General features: G+C 38.3%; 3 protein-coding genes across 4 annotated transcripts; 2 read left to right on the forward strand and 1 right to left on the reverse strand.

Annotated features, from left to right (window-relative positions):
- On the forward strand, positions 3,217-4,059 carry LOC109721948 (Bowman-Birk type proteinase inhibitor D-II-like). Of its 2 annotated transcripts, none has more exons than XM_020249780.1 (2): positions 3,217-3,399; positions 3,687-4,059. In XM_020249780.1, exons 1-2 carry the CDS (start codon positions 3,276-3,278, stop codon positions 3,926-3,928), a joined length of 366 nt encoding a protein of 121 aa, XP_020105369.1. In that variant the 5' UTR covers positions 3,217-3,275; the 3' UTR covers positions 3,929-4,059. The 2 variants fall into 2 exon arrangements, with proteins under 2 accessions (XP_020105369.1, XP_020105368.1); XM_020249779.1 differs by having other exon boundaries at positions 3,218-3,399; positions 3,684-4,059.
- Positions 4,328-11,367, reverse strand: LOC109721947 (glycine dehydrogenase (decarboxylating), mitochondrial-like). The gene is made up of 15 exons (XM_020249777.1): positions 9,666-11,367; positions 9,035-9,280; positions 8,862-8,939; positions 8,657-8,757; positions 8,384-8,579; positions 8,153-8,278; positions 7,876-8,061; positions 7,351-7,464; positions 6,607-6,759; positions 6,164-6,352; positions 5,631-5,708; positions 5,409-5,534; positions 5,022-5,120; positions 4,781-4,898; positions 4,328-4,678 (listed from the first exon to the last, which is right to left on the reverse strand). The coding sequence occupies exons 1-15, from the start codon at positions 10,875-10,877 to the stop codon at positions 4,584-4,586; spliced, it is 3,117 nt and encodes a 1,038-aa protein (XP_020105366.1). The 5' UTR covers positions 10,878-11,367; the 3' UTR covers positions 4,328-4,583.
- Positions 13,656-27,950, forward strand: LOC109722063 (DENN domain and WD repeat-containing protein SCD1). Its single transcript, XM_020249939.1, has 31 exons — positions 13,656-14,162; positions 14,741-14,834; positions 16,011-16,212; positions 16,716-16,857; positions 16,982-17,082; positions 17,552-17,615; positions 17,946-18,059; positions 18,152-18,372; positions 18,816-18,870; positions 18,954-19,043; positions 19,237-19,429; positions 19,627-19,750; positions 19,829-19,892; positions 19,991-20,035; positions 20,365-20,440; positions 20,560-20,633; positions 20,725-20,775; positions 20,885-21,042; positions 21,765-21,812; positions 22,334-22,391; positions 22,475-22,558; positions 22,643-22,874; positions 23,298-23,485; positions 23,828-23,892; positions 24,063-24,186; positions 25,013-25,194; positions 25,650-25,721; positions 25,810-25,970; positions 26,480-26,521; positions 26,728-26,936; positions 27,466-27,950. The coding sequence occupies exons 1-31, from the start codon at positions 13,974-13,976 to the stop codon at positions 27,559-27,561; spliced, it is 3,618 nt and encodes a 1,205-aa protein (XP_020105528.1). The 5' UTR covers positions 13,656-13,973; the 3' UTR covers positions 27,562-27,950.

The following is a 27,985-nucleotide window of genomic DNA, read 5'->3' on the forward strand; positions in this document are numbered from 1 at the left end:
TCCATCATACGCCACGTGTAACCACGTCACATTTAATCCGCACGATTGACCACCCATACGTGTGTAACTCGCGTGCCATGTCACCCCACAGCTCCACTGTTGACTCCCTCACGTGCACGCTGTGCACTTCGAATACAATTGTGGCAAATATTTTGTGAATTTAAAAATTAAAATGAATATCCGAATCCATAATCTAAAATATTTAATTTTACATTTTATAATTTTTTTGATTATTTGTCTAGTCTTCAAGTAGTTTAAAACTTAACAACTTTAAATGACTAATATAAGCGAAATTGCACTACTTAATCATTGGTTAAAAACTATTATAAAATTATAAAATTTGATTATATTTAACGAAGACGATCGGTAACTTGCTATCAGAAATACAGACCGTCCCTAACGCAAGTGACAAAAAGGCTTAGTGGTTGGTTACCCGAGATCCAAGTTCGAATCCTAGTTGATTCACATTTCCAGCTAAATTTGTTTTTAAATGAAATATGAAACGGATAGCATGCTACCTTTCTCTTTCTCAAAAAAAAAAAAAAAAAAAAAAAAAACTGGCTATCAGAAATGATATGAATGTAAATAAGTCCATTTATTCCAAGTATAAGAGGTTGTGATAAACGGTTCTCGCATATTCCGGTGCACAAAATGTACGCTACTTCGCGGATGAGCACTCGGTGCATGCAATATTTTCGTTTCAAGGATTTTTCTCTCCTTCTCTCTCTATATATATTTATCTATATGTATATGAAGCTAATTTAAAATTAAATATATCTTAATTAAATAAAACTCTAGTACATATTAGAGCACGGGAGCAATGAGTAGGAGCATTCCGAAGATGGGGGCCTCTATGATACTACTATTGGTGGTGGTGGGACACCTCTCCTTCTCTGATCAAATACAAGCGTCCGGGCCTAATAATCACCAGCTCCCAAATCACGGTACAATGAAATAAAATTATATGTATATGGTTATGTGGAGATTGGCTGCTATGATGTCGATAGTACTAAGTTTTTATTACTATCGAATTTTCTGTCGTTAGATCTATTTTTTGATTATTTTCATCCGTTAGATTATACTATTCAACCAACTATCCACTCAACTCTAAGAGACAATCTTAACCGCACAATGCTTTCATTCAACAGTCGAAAACTCGATAATAGTAACCGCTTGGTATTATCGATAGTATAATAGCATAATTCTAATTATATGTATGTTTATGTACAAATTATAAGAAGGTGGTCGCGATGTAGAAGGTGTAGGTGATGAGGATGAGAGGCAGATGCCATGGAAGTGCTGCGACAATTGTGTGTGCCCGGGTTCGGATCCGCTGCGGTGCGGGTGCCAGGACTGGCTGTCGGGATCGTGCCACCCCAACTGCCGGAAATGCGTCAAGCTGCCACTGATGATCTACCCGCCGTACGTNTCTTATCCAAAAATGACTAAATTTTTTTAATTAATTTTTTTTTGAGTGAAAATAATAATAATATGACTACTGAATAAGAATTAGTCTTTGGATGAGAATGGTGTAGAATTGTAATTTATTTAATCTAAATTAACATGACAATTGCATATCAGTGTTATAATATACGTTGGCTAGAAATAAGTGTGTGGTACGTCAGTAGTTTGGAATTACTATTTTCAAAATTTTCTTGGATTTCATTTAGTATTGCAGAAAGCATGCGCTGCATACGGCAAGAAAGAGCGATTGATAAATATTTTGTTTATATTCAGTAGAAATGGCATGTTAAATGGCACTTGTTCCATTAATTTATGATTTCTTCATTTTCATTGAAAAATATCAAAAAAATACTTTTTATGTGTATATTTTTTCACCCTTTGTTCTAACTTAAAAGAATTAGACACCTGGAGAAATTTCTAAATATTTCTAATATACATTGTCCCCAACAAAACATCTATATATCTATATATATCTATATATCTATATACATATATGAAACCTTAGTTTTTTACAAGCGCGGGGGAGTAGGTTTTGGGGGGCGGAGGGTAGGGGTGGACCCACTCCTTTTTAAAATTTTAATTTCTTTTTCTATTGATTTGAAGAAATGGACTTTTTGTTTAATCTTATCTAATTTTTCTAGTTTTATTTGTTTTTACGGAATCGATCTGTCGTAGCGTGCGGGTATCTTTACTAGTATGGAATAATTGAAAGCGACAGCATAACACCCACTAGTAGATAGAAATTCTCTGCATGCATCAAAATCCTATTAGATAGAGATTCTTGCCTACATCAATAATTAATTATTTGAATATATAAAGATAATTTCTTCTTAATTTCTTCTTCGGGAACATTCCGTTTTCTTTTTTTGTCCCTAACCTGATGTGGTGAACTCGGTCCACGGAAATGTTCTACTCGCCAACACCGACACACCGTTTCTGGTGCTTTTTCACGTTCCACTCGCGGAAACCGCGGCGTTACAAAAGCGTTGGTTTCGTGAGCCAAAANAAAAAATCCATCATACGCCACGTGTAACCACGTCACATTTAATCCGCACGATTGACCACCCATATATACGTGTGTAACTCGCGTGCCATGTCACCCCACAGCTCCACTGTTGACTCCCTCACGTGCACGCTGTGCACTTCGAATACAATTGTGGCAAATATTTTGTGAATTTAAAAATTAAAATGAATATCCGAATCCATAATCTAAAATATTTAATTTTACATTTTATAATTTTTAGATTATTTGTCTAGTCTTCAAGTAGTTTAAAACTTAACAATTTTAAATAACTAATATAAGAGAAATTGCACAACTTAATCACCGGTTAAAAACTATTATAAAATTATAAAATTTGATTATATTTAACGAAGATGATCGGTAACTTGCTATCAGAAATACGGACCGTCCCTAGCGCAAGTGGCAAAAAGGCTTAGTGGTTGGTTACCCGAGATCCAAATTCGATTCAGCTAAGTTTATTTTTAAATAAAATATGAAACGGATAACATGCTACATTTCTCTTTCTCAAAAAAAAAAAAAAAAAAAAAAGTGGCTGTGAGAAATGATATGAATGTAAATAAGTCCATTTATTCCAAGTATAAGAGGTTGTGATAAACGGTTCTGGCATATTCCGGGGCACAAAATGTACGCTACTTCGCGGATGAGCACTCGGTGCATGCAATATTTTCGTTTCAAGGATTATTCTCTCCTTCTCTCTCTCTATATATTTATCTATATGTATATGAAGCTAATTTAAAATTAATACATCTTAATTAAATAAAACTCTAGTACATATTAGAGCAGAGGAGCAATGAGTAGGAGCATTCCGAAGATGGGGGCCTCTATGATACTACTATTGGTGGTGGTGGGACACCTCTCCTTCTCTGATCAAATAGCAGCGTCTGGGCCTAATAATCACCAGCTCCCAAATCAAGGTACAATGAAATAAAATTATATGTATATGGTTATGTGGAGATTGGCTGCTATGATGTCGATAGTACCAAGTTTTTATTACTATCGAATTTTCTGTCGTTAGATCTATTTTTTGATTATTTTCATCCGTTAGATTATACTATTCGACCAACCATTCACTCAACCCTAAGAGACAATCTTAACCGCACAATGCTTTCATTCAACAGTCGAAAACTCGATAATAGTAACCGCTTGGTATTATCGATAGTATAATAGCATAATTCTAATTATAGTGGTTGCGTTGTAGAAGGTGTAGGTGATGAGGATGAGAGGCAGATGCCATGGAAGTGCTGCGACAATTGTGTGTGCCCGAGTTCGGATCCGCTGCGGTGCGGGTGCCAGGACTGGCTGTCGGGATCGTGCCACCCCAACTGCCGGAAATGCGTCAAGCTGCCGCTGATGATCTACCCGCCGTACGTACGCTGTGCGGACATTATTCTGGGCCACTGCGGTGAGCCGTGCAGTACTCAGGATCAGCCGCTGAACAACTAGTTTATGTGATGAGGCATGATGATGCATGGCTAAATAAAAAAGAACGTTATGCAATGATCAAATGCTCAAATGATCAAAAGATATATTAATTTGCAGATTAAATAAATTAAAGGAATGGTTATGGCTTGGATTCAGAAGTAGATTCAGAAGCAGATTCCGTCGAATCGCTCTATTCGAGAATAGAACGTTGGAGAAGCAAAAAATAGATGTTTGCTTCTTTAGAGGTCCAGCTTATTAATGTTAACTGCGAAAAGCTTTTGAAAGCTTTGAGCTTTGTTAACATCGTAACAGCTTCATGGAAAATTGTGTCTATTGAAATTGCTTTCCCTTTTTCTATGTCAATCAAGAGATCTTTAAGCCTTTCAGAAAACAGACGAGGGCAAGCAATACACCAATCTATGCGAATTTAACTTGAAAAACCATTTGCATAAATTACAGAAACACAGAATTTCTAATAAACACTGTTCTTGCTGAAGTTGCAGGACAGCAATGTAATTTCTAGAGTACAATTGAATTTCAGTAGCTTTGGTATAAATTCATGAGAGAGAGAGAGAGAGAGAGAGAGAGAGATGCCAAAGGTTGTTCTTATATACATTCAAGAGGGGAGAGATGAGAGAAGGCTTTCCTTCCGACAGGAAAAGCATTGTTGCATAAATTAGGCAGTAGCAGCTGCAGCTTCTTCAGCCATTTGTGACACGGGAAGAAGAGTGCAGACGAGGTTGCGATCTCCGTACACGTTATCCACACGGCCTAGCAAAGGTTGAAAACATAATTTAGCATAGTTCAGCCTCCAGAGAAATCCGTCTAAAGAAATCGCAAACCTGTGAAGTAAATTAAGTTTATAGCCAATACCTGTGGTGGGCCAGAATTTAGCTCCACGAAGCCACGCCGCAGGGAACGCAGCATACTCTCTTGAGTACGGCTTTGTCCATGTATCACTCATCACCAGAGACGGCGGATGAGGAGCACCCTGATATATACAACTCGTCCTTGGTTAATTAAATTAATCCACTCAAGAAACAGAAATTGACTAATTTCATGAAAATGACTCTTTTTTATAATATTGGAAGAATTTGTAATAGCGTCTCCTGACCTTCAGGACATTGTTATGTATATCGGCTTTGCCGGCCTCAATCTGAGTGATTTCTTCCCTGATGGAGATGAGAGCATCACAAAACCTGTCCAGTTCAGCCTGTAAACGGAGATAATGTTAAGTGTATAAACTTCAAAAAACAGAATAAAGGGAAAACATTAGGATGCAAAAGAGCTAGGAATGGCTACAAATTTGGAACATGTTTTATAAGACTCGCTGAATTTTTTGTCTATAACAACGAGGAATCAGCCTCTCTCGGCCAAATTAGTAAAATGTTCTACAGGTCCAGTTCGACGACCTAGCCCCAATGAGAAATTAGGCCCATGGGCCGGCTAACTTGCGTCTCTCACTAGAACATAAGCAAAAGAATCAGTTCAATGCTCAAACCTTGCTTTCACTCTCAGTGGGTTCAACCATAAGTGTGCCAGGAACAGGCCAGGACATTGTTGGTGCATGGAAGCCGTAGTCCATAAGACGTTTTGCGACATCTTCAGGTTCTATACCAGCAGTAGTCTGCAATAAAGTCAACGATAAGCAAATAACAAGATGGCAAAGAACAGGAAGATAAATGGGGAACAAGTTATGGGAAGAGGGGTCAAAATAATGCACCTTAAACCCTCTTAAGTCGATGATGAACTCATGGGCGACAGTTCCATTGACTCCCCGGAAAAGAATAGGGTAATGGTTCTGCAAAAACCATATAAAATAGTGGAAATTTGAAACATAGAAAACACATAAAACTTCAGTTGTAATATGAATATTGCTCCATGGAATTTATGACTTAATTAGAAAGTCGCTTTTATAAATTTTGCTGTAAATTTGCTTTTCACGTATGAACACGATATAAAAGAACAGCAAATACTGTATAATGCAATCTCCAGTCCAGGATGAGAAACTTTCTAGAAAGAAATTTATTTTAACAGTGAGACATCTTGCTTGAAACGACAAAATATTGTGTGATTAATTTCTGCTACATGGGTTCCATCAGATCTTTTGTTTTGGAAAGTGTAGTTTCAACAAGTATACCGCATCACATTGATTAGAAGAATACTTCAAGAAACACTTTCATCTGCATTGGACGATATAGTATAACATATGACACTACATCAAAGGCAATCCGCCTGGGAAAAAAGACTAGATACCTCTAGGCGCTTTGCCATATAATTTGCATTCAGGATAGCAATCTTTGAAGCATCAGTAAGGCCCTTAGAACCCATCATTGCAATGTATGTGTATGAGATCGGCAAAATGAGTGCAGATCCCCAAGGAGCTGCAGAAATAGTACCGAGTGGTTGGGCTTTTTCTGGGGGAGGTATGCCGCCAGTTGGAACCTAACAGCAGCAGAAATTAGTTACAATATTTGAATTATATATTATTTGTCATCAAGTGACAAAATCACAAAAGAATCAGAATCATGAGAGGTTCCTTCAAAAAGATTGTGGATATATTTGTGAACTCGTTTATTAAACAGGAACACAAATAATTCAAACTCAATAAGCATAGTCAATGGTAGGTAGCAGCATGCTTTGGACCGATAAGAGAAGCTCTATAAAGCCATAACCCTTATTGATTGAATGTGACTTACCACAGGATGAGAAGGTAAGAAGGGTGCCAAGTGCTTCTTAACACCGATAGGACCCATGCCGGGCCCACCACCACCATGGGGGATGCAGAATGTCTTGTGGAGGTTAAGATGGCAAACATCAGCTCCAATAAAGCCTGGGCTGGTTAATCCGACCTAAGTGAGGCGATATTCTTGTTAACATTCACAAGAGGAAACCCAAAGATACTAATAAAAGAATGACAATGGCAAGATCTAATTTTACTCTCTTGGTGTTGACGAGAATAGCAAGTACATATAAGCCATCATATAGATATACCATTTTACATCAGCAATCATAATTTTCTTGAAAGATAACTCACAATAATATTAAGTGAAATAAAACGGGAGAAGGGGGACACAAGCTGAGGTAGATTTTCCAAAGATTACAGTAATACATTTACTCTTAATAATACTCGATAAAAGAAAAGAAAAATCCCTCCTATGGGGACAAAGTTTTCCACATGTCACTATAAAAAATGTTGTCGAAGTTATGATAGGACTTACTTTTCCTCCAACTACTGACCTAACTAAAGTTTGATTTTCACATTCTAGCATCACATGCATCACAATAGGTTATTTTCATCTACATGCTTGAACAAAACAGCTACTATAGATACAAATATTTACACCTTGAAAACACAATGCACAGGTTATTTCCATCCGCAGGCTTGGACAAAACAACTACTCCAGAATACAATACACCTTGTAAAGTCTGCAAGGACTGACCTGTGCATTCATGTTAGCTCCATCCATGTAGACTTGCCCACCGTTCTCATGAATAATCCTGCATATTTCATCAATCCCTTCTTCATAGACTCCATGGGTCGAAGGGTAGGTAACCTGAAGAACCATTTGTTGATAGAAATTACTAATATTTCCTATGATCGATGTTTCTGCCAATGGCAAGTATGCAACATTCACCAAGCATGCATGCAAGATACAGAAGAGTTGTCATTGTAGATAATACTTAAATAGCTGTACTGTTTAAGGTTATATATCTGGTGCTCATACTTGGACCACTAATTGCAGAAAATTATTAGAAGAGTCACCATAACATGGCAACTTACATTAAATAAATGCAAAGAAGGGATTGACAAATTGGTTATTATTATAACAACCTTAATTACAATATAATGTGATAAAGGCCACCACTACTAGAAGACAAAATTCAATGGACTTCCTAGAGTATCTTTTTACTAATAAGGAAATAAAAGCCAAATAGGATAAATTGACAAACTAAACCATCTATACCATCAAAGCAGATAAGTTGTCCTTGTGTGCTTCGGCGGCTTTTCTCAACTCCTCTATGTTGATATTCCCCTTGGAATCAGTCCCTACAGCAACTATCTTCATCCCACACATAGCTGCGCTAGCAGGATTCGTCCCATGAGCTGAGACAGGTATGATGCAGACATTGCGATGGCTGTCTCCTCTTGACTACAATTAGTTATGATATATAAACTGAGTTTTCAAACAAGAAAGAGGAATTTATGAATCTTCAAAAATGACTAAACAATCAATTACTCACAATATGGTAAGCACGGATAACCATGAGCCCTGCATATTCTCCAGCAGCACCAGCATTTGGTTGCAAAGAGAAAGAATCGAATCCTGTGATTTTGCACAATAACTCGCCCAAATCGTTGAACATTTCCTATACCAAAGAAAAGTAGAAAAGCAGAGCCTGTTAGATCAACTACACATTAAAATGGAAGTTTTGGAGACAAACGAGTTTTGGAGACAGACAATTAGCTGTTACCTGATAGCCCTGAGCCTGATCAACAGGGGCAAATGGGTGAATGTTTGCAAAATTGGGCCAAGTCACAGGCATCATTTCCACGGTAGCATTCAATTTCATCGTACAAGAACCGAGAGGAATCATACTATGGCATAACGAAAGATCTTTGCCTTGTAACTTGTGGAGATAGCGAAGTAGCTCGTGCTCCGTGTGGTACCTGGAATAGAAAATCGCTTCTATTAAGTATCTCTAAGATGCAACATAATAGTAGAGGAGTTTAGTACAAATCCACACGTGTTAAAGATTGGATGCGTCAAATATGGGCTCTCCCTTGCAAGAACACTGGGAATTTTGCTCTCCACTTCAGGTGCAAGGGATTCAGCTGTGAAATTCACCTGAAATTTCAAAAATATCCGTACAATATTAGCTTTTCCCCCCAAATTCCAATAACCAAAGATGGAGAAACCATAGAAAGCCCAGTATAGAAAATGATACTTACAGGCTTACCACCAGCGAACACTTTGAATAACTTATCAACATCCTCCAGAGTTGTAGTCTCATCAAAAGCCACAGTAATCTAAAGAACATGCAATTAATCAACAAATAGATATATCACATCTCAAAAATTCTATCCTTCTAATGAAGTAGAAGAATACTAGGGAAATCACATACCGTGTTTGAGTCAACAACACGAAGATTCATTTCATTCTTGTAAGCCTCCTCAGCAATTGCTTTTGCATCAGAGCAAGTAACTTTAACAGTATCAAAAAAGGGAAGATCTTGCACTGTCACAGTCCCGAGCTTCTTCAATCCATGAGCAAAAGTACTGGCGAGACCATGAACCCTCTCAGCAATAGTCTTGAGACCTTCTGGACCGTGATATACTGCATACATCGCCGCCATATTCGCGAGCAAAGCCTAGAAATACAATTTACAACAAATGATTAAGGAGTTAAACTACAACCTCTGAATTCTGTTTTGTCTTTACTGTTCCAATTGTAACAATTTAGTCTCGGAGTTTATTTTGTATAACACCGAAGTACCACAGTTACTCTTATTGTCTAAAAAAGGCGGCGCGACGTTAACTTTGTCACTGGACTTTGCTTTGTGAGGATTGAGACTCTAAGGTAATATTTAAAGTTATGAAATATTCTTAAATTTCTACAACCAGAAGTTTTTATGCTCTGAGGACAAAATTTGGAACTAAACTAGTAATTGTAACTCGATTCAAGAGTAAGCATAAGATTTTAATAAAAAGTTAGCTTAAGCAATTTATCGAACAGGTCGCGTAAACATCATATACCTGTGCGGTACAGATGTTGCTGGTGGCCTTATCCCTCCTGATGTGCTGCTCCCTCGTCTGCATGGCCATCCGCAGGGCGGGCTTCCCCATCGAGTCCATGCTGACGCCGATGATCCTCCCGGGCATCATCCGCTTGTACTCCTGCGACGTGGCGAGGAACGCGGCGTGCGGGCCGCCGTACCCCATGGGCACGCCGAACCGCTGAGCGGAGCCGACGACGATGTCGGCCCCGATCTCGCCGGGCGGCTTGAGCACCGTGAGCGCCAGCAGGTCGGTGGCCATGACCACCTTGACGCCGTGCGCGTGCGCGGTGCGGACGAAGTCGGCGTAGTCCAGCACCTCTCCCTCGGTCCCGGGGTACTGCACGAGCATCCCGCACACGTCCCCGGAGCTGTAGTCCATGGCCTTCACGTCAGCGACGACGACCTTGAGGTCGAACCCGTCGGCGCGGGTCCTGCACACGTCGATGGTCTGGGGGTGGCAATTGGAGGCGATGAGGAACGTCTTCTTCTTGGACTTCTGAATGTTGTTGCACATGGCCATGGCCTCGGCGGCGGCGGTGCCCTCGTCGAGGAGGGAGGCGTTGGACATGGGGAGCGCGGTGAGGTCGGAGATCATGGTCTGGTAGTTGAGGAGGGACTCGAGGCGACCCTGGGCGATCTCGGCTTGGTACGGGGTGTACTGGGTGTACCACCCGGGGTTCTCCATGATGTTGCGGAGGATCACGGCGGGGACGTGGGTGCCGTAGTAGCCCATGCCGAGGAACGATTTGAAGACCCTGTTGGCGGAGGCGAGGCGCTGCATGTGGTCGACCATCTGGCTCTCGGAGAGCCCGGCGTCGAACTCGCCGGCGAAGCGGAGGGGCGGGGCGCGGATGGCGCCGGGCACGGTGGCGTCGATGAGCGCGTCGACGGACGGGAAGCCGCAGGCCGCCGACATGGCGGATTGGTCGGAGGGGGAGGCCGAGTTGTGACGGCGGGGGAAGGTGTCGGAGGGGCGGAGCGACGCCACCGACACCGACCGGATCTGCTGCTGCTGCTGCTGCTGCTGCTGCTGCCGGCGGCGGGCGGCGGCGGCGGAGGAGGGGGCGAGGGTGGAGACGCGGCGGAGCCCGCACGGGTCCGGGGGGAGAGCCGACGGCTGGGATTGCTTCGACTCCGTGATCAGGCGGCGGAGGATCGCCCGGCTCGCGAGGCGTCGTGCTCGCTCCATCGGATAAACGCGAAATAGTACGTACGACACAAGGAGAGAGAGAGAGAGAGAGAGAGAGAGAGAGAGAGAGAGAGAGAGAGGAGTAAGTATAGAGGAGGAGCAATGGAGAGATAAAGCGAGGAGAAGAGGAAGAGGAAGAGGAGCTTTCTCCTCTCTCTCTCTCTCTCTCTTTCTTTATCTCTTTCGCTCTCTACACCGCTGTACCGGTGCTTATGATTTTGCGGCTATGTTTCAGGGACAGTAACACTATATTAAGCCAATTCGGACGTAATTTATATACCGGGATAAAATATTCTTATGTAGCAGGGATATTTCGGCAGGTAACGAAATAAAAAAATTGAAAATTCAGATCTAAGGGAGGGGAGGTTGGGTGGTGGGTGAGTGAGAGAGAGAGCCGGTGGGTTGGTGAGGTGTGGTGGGACGCACGATTACTAAAGCAACCCAGATCCAATGGGAGGACGAGGAGGACGGTTGGCGGCCACGTGGCAACGACGGGGTTCGCAGGAGAATAGAGAGAGAGAGAGAGAGAGAGAGAGAGAGAGAGAGAGACTGTGTGTGTGTATGTGTTCACTGCATTACAACGTGATCTATATTGTCTCGGAATGAGAGGCGCAGCAGCGTGGGGAGGAGAAGAGGATGGAGCACGGATGGACGAGGATAACGGCGCAGAGATTGAAACAAACAAACAAAACAAACAGCTTGTGCGAAAAGCACTTATTATCATTGGAAAAAAGGGATGGAAACGGGGGGAGGAGGAAGACGAGGGAGTGTTTACAGTCACAAGTGGCTTATCGCTTTCTAGGGCCTTATAAAATCGAGAGGAGGAGAAATTTGAATTAAAAATTAATATAAATATAAATATTAAATGTGGGGTGTACGAAAAGCTGACCGGATCGGAGGGAGAAAGACGGGGCCGTGGACTCGCCGGCTTGAGAGAGAGAAAGAGACTCAGACACATGATCTAAGCATCGGTAAATTTTTGGGTGGAGATGGTCCACAATGTCAGCTGTAGACCAGCTGTTCATTTTGTACCTATTCTATCTTAATTTTCAATCCATTTTTTTAAAAAATTTGCTATTGTTATATATCAATTTTCAATTCAAACTATTTAAAGAGTAGTAATCCTTTTATTTATCCGTTGAATCCCATCTATGTCATCTGTAAATTATTCATTCTATCTCTGCCTTTCATATCTCAAATTTCATTTCAAATTATCCATCGAGTTACATTAATTTTCAGTCCAATTATTTATAAATTTAACTTATTTAGTGAATATATTTTACTAGATATATGAGCTATAAACGTTTATAGCTTATATATCCATCGAGTTATCTCAATTAGAAATTTTTTTTAGGACATGTTTGATTGTTCGTAAATGATCAAAGTGAAAAAAAGTCACTTTTTATAAAGTGACTTTTACAAAAGTCGCTTTGAGTTCTAGTGTTTGGTTTCAAAAAAGTGAAAAAAGAAAAAATACAGTTTTTATAATTTCTATTGTTTAGTTCTATATAAGAAAATAAAAAAACAAAATGATTTTTTTTATATGAGTAGTTTTTTTTTTCTTTTCTTTTCTTTTCTTTTTTTTTTGTAGATAGTACGGAATAAGGCACGTTTCTTTCTCTTTTTTTTAAAGATGTGTTGGTTTTTTTCTGTTAAGATACAGTGGTTTTTTTTATTTTTTATTTTTTTATTTTTTGTAGATGGTATGGAAGAAACTTTTTGGATGCGGTTCGTAAATTGTGTGGAATAGGCGGCCCACTTTGACTGCGGAATTTTTTTTGCCAAAGTCAAAAAAGTAGATTTTAATTCTAATCTATTTAATGGATTCACTTTTCAAAAGTCACTTACATATTTATTTTTATAATCCAAACAACTGAAATAACCCCACATCCCTCGCTAAAATACCATTTTTATTATTTCACTTATAGACAACTAAACATGCCTTACTATATCTCAATTTACAATCCAAGCCCGTGTTTTTTAAAAATTTAGATTTTTTTAAAAAACATTTGAAGCTGTTAAAAACTAAAAAAAATGAAAAAGATATGTCCAGTGACTTAGGTCCACTGCTGATGCATAGACCGGGTGTAGGAATTATACATTTAAATGGGGCAGAGCGGGGTTCGGTCCACCTACCGCAAGTGATAAGGGAATCTGAGATTCCGTATATGTCTGATGTCTATTTCTACCAACAACAAATAATTAAATAAAATATATAAATATAATTTTATCGAACCAACTTGACTTACCAGCGGCACTGGAATTTTCTGAATGCTGCATAAAAAAAAAAAATTTAAATTACCATCCATGTCATTTCCTATTTTTTTATTTTAATATTTTGTGATTTAAAATATATGAATTTAGTTGTTTGTAGTTTCATTTTTTTTAATTATTATTTACTAATTTTTTTTATTAAATCGGTGATAAAATTAAAACTAAAAAATATTAAAGTCAATATTCGATAAATTTAGATAGGGTATCTGAAGTTTTTTGTATATTATTAAACGAAATGTTAACAAAGAAGCTAACGAAAAGAGAAAAATGAAACCACAGCCCACAGGATACTAAATTGATACACTTTAAACCACAGGGTACTAAAGTGCGAAAGTGTAAAACCACGTGGTGGTATTTGAAGTTTATCCTAAAAAAAAGCACATTGTATTTATATGGGCCGAAACTTGTGCTATAACCGGTCGAGTGGATGGCGGCCCAATTAGCCCACATTATACATTTAGGTAGTCTATACAAATAGGAATATTAGTTGGTTCAAAAGGCCCAAAGAGTCACAACCAACCCATCTCGCTCGCGCGCGCTGTTGGGGGGCCTTCGTCTCTTCGACTATACTCTTCTCCACGCCCGATATCAGATCTCACCGTTGAACCCGACCACCACCACCACCACCACCCCCTCCTCTTCCTCCTCCTCCTCCTCCTCCGCGCCCGATATGAAATCGCATCGGTGTTTATATCCCCAATGAGGATGCAAATAGTAGCGGAAGAAGAAGAAGAATAGAGAGGAAGCAGTGGCGATCCCCAGATCCCGCCACTCATCCGATCTCCTCCCCCTCCGGATAAGCGAGCTCGGATATCCCCATTAATGGCGTCGTCGTCTTCGTCCCGGATCTTCGAGTACTTTGTTGTGTGTGGGCTCGGCCCCGAGATCCGATCGCTAGATGGGAGTAAGGGGTACCAGGGGACGGAGGTTATGTACATGCCCTCGTTTCTCGACCAGTTCCCCCCCTCCAACCATTCTCTCTACCCTCCGCCACCCCCTCAGCTTCCTACTGTAAGCATTTCCGATCTCTTCCTCTCATTTAAATCTCGATTTGAAACTCGTTGTGCTGACTTTGTTGTTGGGATCTCTATTTTGAACGATACGTGATGTCAAAAATCTGATTTGAATTCTCATATTTAGCTAATTAAGCTCTATGAAGGCATAGTTGGAATCAGTTACTTGAAGCTGCTACAATAGTAGCAGCTAGAGATCTTAATTATTGCTTACTTGGCTCGGCATTCGGAACGACTTCTCTGCTCTAGAAATCGAGTAGAATGCTGCTTAATGCTCTTTTGAATCCCTTGTTACAGTGCAAATGGTTATCTGGGGTGCATGTAATCACATATAGTCAAACTAAATGCAGCAAGTTAGTTTACAATTCAAAGGGAGTTAGTTTAAATCTAAAATTGTTGACGGGATTGAAAGGTGTGGTGGAAGCCACTTGTCCTAAAGCACTTTTCTGTTAGGTTGTTCTGATACATAGGCTTAATGAGAATTACGTCTTAAGATTTCAAATGGGGTTTTACTGATTTCTACTATCTTTGGAATTCATTGGTCTTGTTTTAACTGACATTTTTCCATTATTTCAGTGTGTTTTGCCAGCAGGAGTTGAAATCTATTCTTCAGGAGTGGACAGTAATGATGTTTCAACATATCCACGCAGTTATCCAATAGTACTAACAGGTACTTGGTGCAGCGTGAATTTAATTTAGCGGACTTTTCTACACTATCACTTTTCAAAAATAGCTTCTTACTTCGTTTCTTGATATCTGAAAAGAATTAGGGCCTGCTTGGATGTTGACACAAGTTGTCCGGTGATAAATTGTGTAGTATGGGGATTTCCTTTTTGTGATTGTATCGTTGGAGTTTGATTTTAGTCCATTGCAAGGTCCAAGCAGTCATAATCAAGGATTTAAGTGCCGTGGCATGGGGTTGTGCTGGAAACTTGTCGGCACGGTACGTCACGGTGCATGCCGAGCCGTGCCGGTGCGTGCCGGTCACAAAAAATTGATGTGTTCCGTCGCATAATAACATGAAATATTTATGTTCTTTAGCAATAAAATATTCTAAATATTTATTATGTATTTTTATCAAATCTTTTGAACTTTATTGAGAAAATTACTTATTAATTTAAAGAATAGAGGGTTTTGAGCTATGCCATCGGCACGGGGGCTGTACTGTGCCGATATCTTGTTGGCACGATACGATACGGTAGTACAGCCCGTGCTGATGGGCACTTAAATTCTTGGCCATGATCTTCAAGGGTCATGCATTCGAGCTGCAAGTGATTTATTATATTCCGAGAAATATGACAATATACAGTATGTGGTTAGGGGTCTTAACATGTTTTCATGCTCATCCACCACATGCCCTCTTAAGTAGGCAAATGAGATATGCCGAATAAAATGTGCAGGATCCAAAAAGGATCTTAATGTTCTCGAGTATCCATAAAGTTATGGTTCTTGTGTAGGTATTTCTAGCGAAGCCACTTTATGTTTTAGGTTGACTGTTTACACAGCTGCACTTGCAGTCATTTTAACAGTAATGCTGAACGCATCAGCCCTCTAAATGCACACTTATCCACATACAAGCTGCTGGATCAGCATGGATCCATGTGGACTGCTGGATTCAGTGGTTTCCCCACTCAATTTTTGGTGCAGCTTGCAGTCGCTTACAGAAGACCTTATCCACTCCCTATTTTATGCCAGTATGTTGCTGAGTGTTTCATGAGTTTTGTTAATTATAGCAATAACTAGCTTAGCTGAGTGCCTTCCGGTCTACTAGCATGTTTCTAAATCATTTTTTAATGTTTATATCTCTATCTTTCTCCTGACACATTAGCTAATAAATTGAATGCAGAGGGAGATGGTTCAAAAATCTATGTCAGCTGCATTGCATTTCGGGATCCAATTTGTGAAGATATTATTGAAGCATATCAAATTCCAGCAAATTCTTTTGCTGATAAATGTATTTGTCTTGTATCACATTCACCCAGTTTTCGAGTCCTTCGTGACGCGCTAGAGGAATTGTTTGTCCTTTGTTTTTCCCCTTCTGGCTGTAGGTAATGTTCACGTATAATTCTTCTTTTTGATCATTGGACTCATGCATTCTCCGCTTGGCTTTCGCTAGTTATTATGTTGTGTATTTTACATTTTTTGACCTATATATTTTGTTAAAACACAATACTAGAGTACAAACAAGATGTAATCTCTCTGATTTTCTGTTTGTGCATTTCAGAAACACTTATTTTTGTTTTCATTAATTCCTGCTTTCAAGTTCATGAGTTTCTTCAAGGGAATTCTTTAATTCCTGCTTTCGAGTTGATCGTGAGTTTCTTCAATGGAATTCTTTAAATTCTTTTTTAATTCTTTGGTGACAATTTTGTGTGAGATGGTATTTGTAAGTATGGATTGCCTAATGATATCCAAAATGCTTCTGACAGTTGTCATGTTCCATTGTGCTTTATGCCATTTTCTCTATATTAAAAATAATTTCAAGTATAGATATTAAATCCTTTTTTTGCTTCTCTTCGTGATCTAACTTTTCGCCTGTCAAGAATTTCAGCAAGCCTATGTGGGATATAATTGCTTATCTAGTGTCCAACGTTCCCTTACCGACACCTGGCAAGGACCGTGTCTTGTTTGCTATTGAGAACTGCCTTCTTTCTGTTGAGGCTCCACCAAAAGAAAGCCTTCCTCATGCAGATGTAAAAGTTCATCTTCTCTATATATCTGAGATTTGGACTTGAGCAATTTTGTTCTTTTATTTCATGAATGGTTAATAGCATCTACGGTGGAATAACATTTGCTATTTGTTTAACGGTGGAACAGATCTCGTTTCAGCCGTTGGTCCAGTGCCTGGATGTCGATAATTTGATTCAGCTTTTCACTGCTGTGTTGCTTGAAAGAAGGATATTGCTCCGATCAAACAAGTTTGTTAGACCTTCCTTTGCATTTCTACTGACTGAAATTATTATTATCCCTGTTTTTGTCCTTTTTCTGGCTATCCCTTTTTGTCTATGCATGTAGGCAATCTGGTATTGCATGAGTAATGAAGTACCAGAGAACTTTTTGGGAGGAGGAATAATATTAGATCGAAAATTTTGCTTCGCTGATTTTTTTAAAAATTTAATTATTAATTTTGAAATTCTAGTTTGTGGATTTACCTGCATATATCTTGGATTTTCTTATGAATATGCTTTCTATTTTATTTCTCTCTGTAACATTGATAAAATAGTCATGCTACAGCATGTGAAGAGTATGAGTAGTTATAGTGTTTTGTTTTTTTCCGTTTTCCTAGGCCGTTACGTTTACATCTCTATGCCCCATCTATTATGAATGAATATGGCACTATATATTTGTACTCAAGCTTGATGCTGATTCTTCTTCTTCCTCTTGTAGGTATACATTATTAACTCTAGTGTCAGAGGCTATCTGCCACTTAATATATCCTTTCAGGTGGCAGGTATGATCTCACATGCTTCTTTGGTTTCAATTTATGAAGTTGGTGCCGGTAGTTGTCCTTTCTAATTTAGTCTTAGTACCTTCTGGCAACTTTTTACTTTTTGGACCTACTGAGAGGTGCAATTGTATGTTAATCTATTAAGAAAAAGAATCATGTAGAAACCTACTTCTTCACTTATGCATGCATGGGTTGAGTTTCGCACTTTTTATGGAACTGAAATTGCATTTCCCTGTTATCCTGTAATTGAAACTTATTTATCATCAAGCAACTTTAGTCAGTTTTAATTTTCTATCTTGACGACTCTAAACTATATTATTTATTCTGATATAGCATGTCTATATTCCACTAATATTTTTTAGTGGGGTAGACTACATTGATGCCCCAACACCATATATGATGGGACTTCATTCGGGTGTTGACACATCTGGCCTAACAATGGATGGTGTAAGTTTAAGAATGCTTTTCCTTGCAAGTTAATCATAAGGTTTTGGTTTGATCCTTTAATGTCTAATATGCTTCTGAATCTTTAAATGTAGGTTGTTGTGGTGGATCTTGAATATAACCGCATAACAACTACAGAAGAAATCCCTCCCATACCTGAACCCGAGCTAAGTTCCTTGCGTGGTGAGATACTGAAACTGCTGCACCCGAATGTCATGGGGATTGACTACATGAAGATCAATCTTGGCAGTATGTCCGATCAACTTGTTATGGCTAGTGCCAAACCTTGGGGGGACGAACATGACTTCCATCTAAGGTAATATTATGTTGTTTATGAAACTGTATATGAAGGATATTCATGCTTACTAGTTGATTGCAATAGCAAAAGGTAGAATGTCGTCTCTTGCTTTCCTGTTCACCCCCTTTTTTGTCCATATTTTATTTGTTTTCCTTAGAGACCAGTATCTAAAGAAATTTCTAGTATGTTGGTGAACTTGAATATATTGTACAAGTCCTTAAACAAGGAGCTAATCAAGATATTTGTTCAGTTGAAGTATTCATGAAGCAATAATGGTACTTCAACTTGTCTGAATGGCACTATTTACTGTCCTGAGTACTCTGACTAAATCGTTGACAGTATCCACATGCCAATCTTGACATCATTTTTCTAATTTTCCTCTGTTTTTCATTCCTTATTTCCAGGTTAATTGTTTTTTTTTTGAATGGGTAGATGACTCTTTCTTTTTCTTTGTTCTGCAGGTTGATATTCTTGAGATTCTTTGCACAACTTCTGAGTGGTTATCGTAATTTTATTGTAAGTCGTCTGAAAGTTAGTTTACCTATCTCTATGATTGGCAACGTACTCCTGCTATTCGGTAACAAATCATCTCCTGGTAGGACAATGCAGCGCCTAGCGGCTTCAATTCTCAAGCGTTTCTAAAAAAGCGTTCTCGATCAACCAGTCAGCCTGTCGAGTCCATGATGATGGTATAGTTCTACTTGGTACATGCTATAACACATTGTTATTGAAATTGCTTTCCTATGATTTTGACTGTTCAAATTCTTGATAATATCTTTCTTTTGACTTGTGTTATTCGCATGGTATGTTCCTATTTCCTGACTATAACATAAATTCCTAAGTACCTGTCTAATAATTGTGCTGTTGTGTTTTCCTTTCTAGATAACACAATTTTTGGAGACACAAGGTTTCCTGGATTATCTAGAGAGATGCAGTAATTCAGAAGAAAATAGTAACAACCTTCTTGATAAACTACAAGATGCCACAGGGAGGGGTCAAAATCCTCTTACAATCTTTCCTTCTCATCTTTCTGAACCTGAGATAGTAACAATAGCAGAATCTGATGGAGTTGCAGGTCTTCTCAATTAATTTTCTTTTGTAGTTTTCAATTTTTATTACCATTTTACTCTTTTTAACTAACTTGAAATATTAGTCATTACTGTGCAATGAGCTTTACAAAATTGTAACTGCAAATGCGGGAATTCTTTGAAAGCTTTTTAGTTTTTTTTGGCAAGAGTTTTGCCTTTTGTCATGTTTGCTGCGGTACCTCAGGGCCGGGTTCTAAGTATTGTTACAAAAGCTTCCCATCAAATGTTAGAACAGAAGAGCAGGAAGAAAAGCGTCGGTCAATTTTGGCAGGAGTGAGTGGTGCCCATTCTGCAAAACACATACCTAGGTAGAACTAATGTGTTTCTCTTTTCAGACCTATCTTATTCTTCTTGGCACTAAATCTCTTAATTATTTGGATTGTTAGTTCACCATCCGTCGTAGTAAATGGTGATTCAAAGGCGGAAAGCTTGAGTCCAAGGGAGAGAGCTGTGAGTCCTGTAACCTTGTTCTATGATGTTCATCTTAAATGCTGTTTATATTGGATGCAAGAATTATTTCTCTTAATGCTGCTGTTTCTGATTTGCAGGCAGAGAGAGAGCGGATGGTCTTGGATATAAAAGTAAAGCTACAGGTTAGCTTCAAAACCTATATTAGTTTTATTTCTTTTATGTTTTCAATCTTTTATGGTGAATTCATTTGCTTTAGTCTTTATGAAATCTATTTAACATACCATATAGATAAAACTTTTAGTTCTTTATTGTTGTATGCCCTCCAATTATGTCCTCTATCTGCAGTCTGGACTCTTTGTTATTTGATCATAAAATGAAAACTCAACAAAAATAAAGAAAAATCTCATTAGGATTTCCTTTTAGAAGTCATTGGACTTGTAGGAGTGCAATTCGAAACCAGTTGTCTTCTATGTAAATTAAACCATCTTGCTAATTGCATTCTTGTCATCAGGGACTCTGGCTGCGCCTTCTAAGACTTGGAGCAACTGAGGATCCCCTTTCATCATTTGAATATGGCACAATTCTTGGTATGCATGGGATGCTAATTTAAATAATGCACTTATATCTATCTTCTTGGTTCACTAATGAGATTTGACCTATGATATTCTCTATGTTGTCCATCATACATGTGTTTGTTCATTCACAGCCCTTATTGAATCGGATGCAGAAGGGATTGGAGGAAGTGGTTTTGTTGAATGCATAAGGGAGCATATTCACTCGGTACTTCTCATATGGCAATGAAGTATTTTATTAAATTGTCTATGAGTTCAGTTCTTCACTCTTGCTCTTCTAAACAAGTTCTAGTTCTCAGGGATGGCAATGCAGATTGACTGACGAGCAATTTATTGCGGTAAAAGAACTGGTAAGTTTCTACTGTCAACACTTTGTGGACGTCAATATTTGAAAATAGCTAAAGCTGTATGCCCACTGTAATAAAGGAAAATACATTTATTTGGGTTGATTATCTACAGCTCAAAACAGCAATAAACCGTGCTGCTGCTCGCAATGACATGCTTACCGTCAGAGATGCACTAGAAGTTTCTGCTGAAATATACAGAAAAGACTCCAACAATGTCCCAGATTATGTACAGCGCCATCTTCTTCCCCTCTCCATATGGGATGAGTTACGGTATGAGATTTTGAGCGCATGTATCTTTGTAGTTGTCTTTTTGTCTCAACAGTTATGGACTAATATTTTTCCTTTTTCCCTTTTAACTGTTGTAGACTTGTAGGTTACTCTGCAATATGATTTTAACTTTCAATGTCGAATTTTATGGACAGAGTTTCATCTGAAACGGTGCCTTTAAAGTTGCAGTCTGTACAGTAAATTATTTGTCTAGTCCAAATTTTATGCTGGGCTTCTGTGAATTATGACCACTTAAAGCAACAAAATTTTGCCATCTAAGATTCTTGATATTCTTATAACAATGTTGTTTGATAATTATATACTATATTAGTATGACCGACGATGACTTTGCAAGAATTCACTACAGGACTTTCGTCTTTCAAGTAATAACCATCGTGCTTGCTTACCTTCAGCATTTTTTTTATTTCCTTTGGAGGCATTTATCATTTTGGGAAACAAAAGTTTGAGCAAATGACTACCTATACCAATCCCTGTGTAGTGTAATCTTGTTGCATATTGATGACTAATGACTAGCCATTGTCTAAGCTAGCCCCATAATGGTGGATAATCTCTGATGATTTTAGTTTTGGCTTCTCTTTCTTAAATATCAATTTGGTTTAGAAGTTTATTGCTTAGTTCTAGTTTCAAATTAAAAGTTAAGTTTTCCCATTCATTGCTTATGAATTTCTTTATTATTATTATTATTATTTTTTCTTCTTTTGCAGGTTCTGGGATGGCTACTTCGAGTATTTAATAGAGCGTTCTTCAAACAAGTAGATTCTTAACTCTTTTTTTGTTGTACTTAATATAAATATGGACCATCTTCCAGAATTATTTGATGAGCAATGCTAGGTTTACAACCCAAAATGGGTTGTAATCCTACAATACCCTCATCCAAAGGCCAATTTTTCTCCACCAGTCTTATCAGTTCGTTTTTTTTCTTTGACTGAAAAACAAAAAGTGGTTAGTAAGCCCTAGACACCCTTAGATGAGGGGTTGTAGGGATTACAACCTCTTTTTGTTTGTAGACTTAGCATTTCTCTTAATTGATTTCTTATACCTGTGTTTATAGAATAGAGCAATAAAATTCATAAATAAAACAGTAATAATAAATTTACTAAATGGAGTGGCCAAAATGTGTATTTATAGGAAAATAGATAGTACAATATAGTAACTCGTGGTCAATAAATAAGAGTTGATTTTATTAAAATAATAGCTTTTTCTGTATTTTTATGACACAACATTTATGACTTTCTAATTCATTTTTCTGTCTGATTTATCATTCCTGTGTCAGGTCGGCCAATTATGTAACCCTTGTGACTGCTCAACTCATCATAGTCGCAACTCACATGGTAGCTATTTGAATTTTATATCTTCTCCGAGCTATAAAACTGAAATTTCCTGCCCTAACTATTCCTTTCATTGTATAATGAAGGCTGGATTGGGACTTCCTGATAATGATTCTTGGAATATGATCGAGAAGATTGCAGAAAAAAACAATTTCGGCTACAAGCAGCTTGTAAGTTTCATTTAGCATCATCATTTTCAAGAACCTATGATCCTAGAAACTGCTATTAAATATATCCTTCTTAACTGTCCCCAGATTAAACTTAGGGCTCTGCTAACACATTTACAACAACTTCGGATTGGTTATTGGGGAGTGTCCATCGGCAAAGGTCAATCTCTGTCATCCATTAGTATGCCTTCGCCACGCTCACATGATGCATCAGATGAAAGCCAACAACCTGCTGAAGCATCTGGACTGGGTCGCAGTTGGGTAGCAAGCATGTTTAGCAGAGACAGAAGTATAAGATCTAGTTCTTTTAGTCGAGCTAGTAAGTCAAGATTAACTACTTCAGCATTCTCCCTTTACTGCGGCCCCTTTCCTGTTCTTTAACTGCCTGTCCTTCTTCTACTTCTGCTTTTAACCAGAGCCACCTCTAGTAACTTGTTTAGCATATAGAAAATTCTGGAGGAGCTTCTACTATGGTCTGTAGCTGAAATGAGATTCAAGCCCCAAAGGCAAAAGGTCCAATTTGGAGTTTCTGCTTTGTTGTAGAAAGAAGCTGCTTCAGAGATTGTGATATAGTTCTTCTAATAAAACTAGTCAAACGACATTTCTTTGAACAGTGCTCCACCCTACCGCTGGGCCAAACAGGGCCCAATATTTTATAATATGATTTATACTAATATGAAAAAGAGATGTTTATTTGTGTTGCATAACGCATGCTAAATCATCATTTTTTCTTTGGTATCAGATGATGCTACTTCTGGCAAGGGAGATGTTCCTCCTGGTCAAAAGAAAGTTCAGACCAGCATTCGCACACTTAGAGGTCATACAGGTGCGATTACTGCTCTTCACTGTGTAACGAGAAGGGAGGTGTGGGATCTCGTTGGTGATCGTGAAGATGCTGGGTTTTTCATCAGTGGAAGCACAGACTGCTTGGTAGGTCTTGATTTTTGACACAACTACTGTTCATTTCCTATCTGTGCTCATGAGTTTTTTTTTGGGGTTTGTGTTTATCTCTATAGTGATATGTACGCATGCCAATTCAAAATTGCTTCTTTTTAGCTTCTTAACTTCTGAAGTGCTGTCCTTTTCTCATCAGAGGAAAAGGAAAGGTGAATGAAACTGATCAGTGCTTATTGTAAATCAAAATGTGTATGTCCAAGATAGCCTTTATTTTTGCTACTATTTCCTTCTTATGCTAATAGTTCTCTATTTTTGGATGCCAAAAGAGTAATATTTTGTAATTGCAATTAATGAAGATTTTCTTTCAATTTACAGGTTAAAGTTTGGGATCCTAGTATGCGTGGTTCGGAATTACGTGCAACTCTTAGAGGGCATACTAGGTAATTTATTACTTGTTTGTTTCTTAAGAAGCTTTTGGCATTGCCTTCCTCGTAACTATCATATGAATGCTTTATCTTTTGATTACTAGTGTTGTGCGTCTCTCTTGAGGTATTTGATGGAGACTGTCAGTTTAAATCGCATTAAATCCAAACTGTTGTTTCCTCTGCAGGCCAATTCGGGCAATTAACTCTGATCGTAGCAAAATTGTTTCAGGATCTGATGATCATTCGGTCATTGTTTGGGATAAGCAAACTTTTCGACTTCTAGAAGAACTGAAGGGCCATGATGCACCGGTCTGAATGTTATTCACTCTATAATTTCTAAAATTCTTTATAACTTAAAAAACTTTTGATTACTGTATGTTTTTTTTCATGTGCAAGAATCATAGCTGTCTTGCTGACTATTTCTTAATTTATAATGACATTACGAGCTTAATATAAACCTATCCTGCACTTGAGTGAAGTTTTCAATGTTTATGAAGCATGTATATATAATGGTGTCATACTGAAAAAAATGGTGAGAAGGTCATTGCAATTTGTGGGTTTTGGATGTCCTGATAAGCTTATAGTTTTTAGAATGCCATAGCTTGGAGAAAACATCACTTAATGTGATGGGTTAAGTCTCCAAATCCTATTTGGGCAGGGTAAACTCCGAGCTATTAATTTATTCTGTCACTTCTGGCCTAGAGAATAAATCTTAAGGAAACACTTGTAAAGTAAATTCATTCTAACCACCTTTGTCATTTTTTGTAATCCTTTTGAACTAAAACATAACACAATGAACTACAATGCTTACTGCTGTACTAGTATGAATAGTTTTAGATGATGTCCGAAGAGGATATGGCAGGCCGTTCTTTGGAGTTTGGATATACATCATGAATTATTGTTCCATTATGTTTCTTTTTCAAACCTCAATTATTTATCACCTATATCATTTTGTTATATTGCACTGTGTAGACTAATTTGCTTTACAAATATAGTCAGCTTGTAGTTCATCAAGATTTCCACTTTCTGATCGTGCAAAGATACACACTACCTTCTAATTTATGAAGCTTCTTGTGGGAAGGGAGATTTTATTTTTGGGCTAATATCTACTATACTTCACAAATTTCATATATAGGTTAGTTGTGTCCGGATGCTATCAGGAGAACGAGTTCTTACTGCTTCCCATGATGGGACAGTGAAAATGTGGGATGTTAGAACTGATACTTGTGTAGCAACTGTTGGCCGCTGCTCAAGTGCAGTTACTTGCATGGAATATGATGACTCTTCAGGAATACTAGCTGCTGCTGGAAGAGATGTGTAAGTGACGAAACATCTTAGGCTCTTTTACATATATATTACTGCAAATCATCTATTAACATATATACTCATATTCAATATGAATTGTCATAATCATACATACCCCTCAAAAATGCAGTCTCTGAGAAAATATGTTTTAAGTAAATTAGGGAGTCATTCAGTTCATGGTGGATGTTGATTTTGTATTAGCAAAAGTTTTTTTTTTTTTTCAAGAGGGGCACTCTTTGTAAGTACATGGATGCATATGTAAGAATTGTGTTTTTGAAGGGAATATATCAAATTCAGATTTTGCACGACAAATATGTGTATTCTAAATTTCTAATTTGTAAATTTGTCAGGTTATATACATAGTCATCTGAACATTTTAATAGTTCGCTCAGTTCTATTCTCCTTCAGATTCTTGTCGTGCTTTTTACAAAAGGATATCTATTCTAATATGTTTCTCGATTTATCAGGGTGGCAAATGTTTGGGATATCCGTGCTGGCAAACAAATGCTCAAGCTTCAAGGGCATACAAAATGGATCCGGTAAGCTGTTCTAGAGAGAAAAGGCCTTGCATGTTATTTTCCTGTTTTGCGTGATGACTACCAAATGCTGACATTGAGTCTTGTTAAGATCTTTGAGGATGGCTGGGGACACAATACTTACCGGAAGTGATGATTGGACGGCTAGAGTATGGTCTATTTCTCGAGGAACTTCTGATGCTGTTCTAGCATGCCATGCTGGTCCAATCCTCTGTATTGAATATTCTCCTTCAGATAGAGGAGTTATCACTGGTTTGTCATCGCAGCTCTAAAAATTAGTATGGTTATATCATCTAGTGCAAGGATTTAAGTGCCCATTGGCACGAGCCGTATACACCATGTCGTATCATGCCAACAAAATATCGACAGGATATAGCTCCCATGCTGATGGCATAGCTTAAAACCCTCTTTTCTTTAAATTATTAAGTCATTTTTTCAATAAAATTCAAAAGATTTGATATATAATAAGTAATTAGAATATTTTGTTGCTAAAGAAAATAAATATTTCACGCCATTATGTGTTAACACACATGTATTTTTTTTGACCAACACGTATCGGCATGGTGCGTGCCGTGCCATGACATGGCACACACCATGCTGTACCGTGCTAGTAAGTTTTCGACAAAGCCCCGCACCAGAGCGCATAAATCCTTGGTCTAGGGTTATATAACTATTTACTGTAACACGCTTCAACATTGAAGTGTTCATTATTGCAATGCACTGTACTCTGAATCTGATCACCTCAACTACATCTAACTCAGGTTCCACTGATGGCCTTGTACGATTTTGGGAAAATGAAGAAGGTAAGATGCTTCAGGACATTTACATTGGACATGAATTGGGATATTAATTTTTGTCCTGTAATTTATAAATTCACAGATATGCTCTCTTAAATCTCATCTTAACTATTGGTCCATTTTAATGGATAACGTATATAAGGCGTGTCAAGAATTGTTATACTTTGTTTATGTGCTTCTTTACTTCAAAGTTCTCTCCATGTCATATGCAGGAGGAATAAAATGTGTGAAGAACTTCACACTCCACTCTGCTTCGATTTTGTCGATTAGTGCTGGTGAAAACTGGCTGGGAATTGGTGCAGCCGATAATTCCATGTCTCTTTTCCACCGGCCTCAAGAAAGACTCAGTGGCTTCGCAAGCCCAGGTTCAAAAATGGCAGGATGGCAACTTTATAGAACTCCGCAAAAAACTGTTGCTATGGTATGTTATAAAGGCTGTAGAAGGTGTTTGTTATGCTTTCCAATTTAGTTCATAGTTTAGGCTTTCAAATTTGCTCTTCATTTGATCGCAACGTGGTCTTTCCAGAAAGGTGGAACTCTCCATGAAAGTCTTTATGTTTGCAAATTGTTTTGCTTTAGAAAACTCTTTTGAAACACAAAAGGAAGCCCGTGTAAAAATGATGTCCTTCAAAATCTTAATTTCTTAGCTGCATGCGCTTCTACTTCCAGAACATCTCTCTTTAAAAACTTGTCTCTAAGTGTGCTTTTGCAAGCTACACTTTCTAGGCATATATACGAAGATTCAGATTTTACAGGGATAAATATGTGAATAGATAATTCTATTGCATTGTTATATATGTCAAAGCCTGAGCATCCTCTTGTGTCCATTTTGCATAATGTCTGAATGAAACATGATATTTTCATTAAAAGGAATATATGCAACTTAAGCATTCACTTGTCCGTGGGTTCTTTTAGCTCATCTTCCTTCTTTTTTTTTCGTTCTCTCACAGGTACGTTGTATAGCTTCCGACCTTGATAGGAAAAGGATCTGTAGCGGTGGTCGTAATGGGCTCCTCCGGCTTTGGGAGGCGACCATAAATATCTAGTCTTCTGAAATATTCGCCGTGCCCAGTTTGCCAAAGCCATTGTGGATATGTAATTTTCCATCAACGTTTTCTACATGCTGCTGATACAATCTGCAATTTCTATATGGTAAGAGAACCTTACCGCTCGTATGCAGAATGATGGATATTCTCATTACCTTCAATTAGCTCGATCTCATTTTTTTTCTCTACTTTTGTAATTATCGGCAGAACCAGATTTTTTCACGTACGAGTTTGTCGAGCTTTCGGTTATCTTTTTAAGTTGCCATATCCCGATGGCCTATGATGATGATAATTATTTGTCGGGTGTATCTATTCTTGCTACTTGTTCATAGTAAAAACACTGTCCTTTTATATACAATAATAATATTTGACCTTCTTTTCCATTATTCCATGCATGGTTTTGTTATTTTTGATGGCATAGGAT

Source organism: Ananas comosus, linkage group 16 (genome assembly GCF_001540865.1).
Source record: "Ananas comosus cultivar F153 linkage group 16, ASM154086v1, whole genome shotgun sequence".
NCBI classification, from domain to species: Eukaryota; Viridiplantae; Streptophyta; class Magnoliopsida; order Poales; family Bromeliaceae; genus Ananas; species Ananas comosus.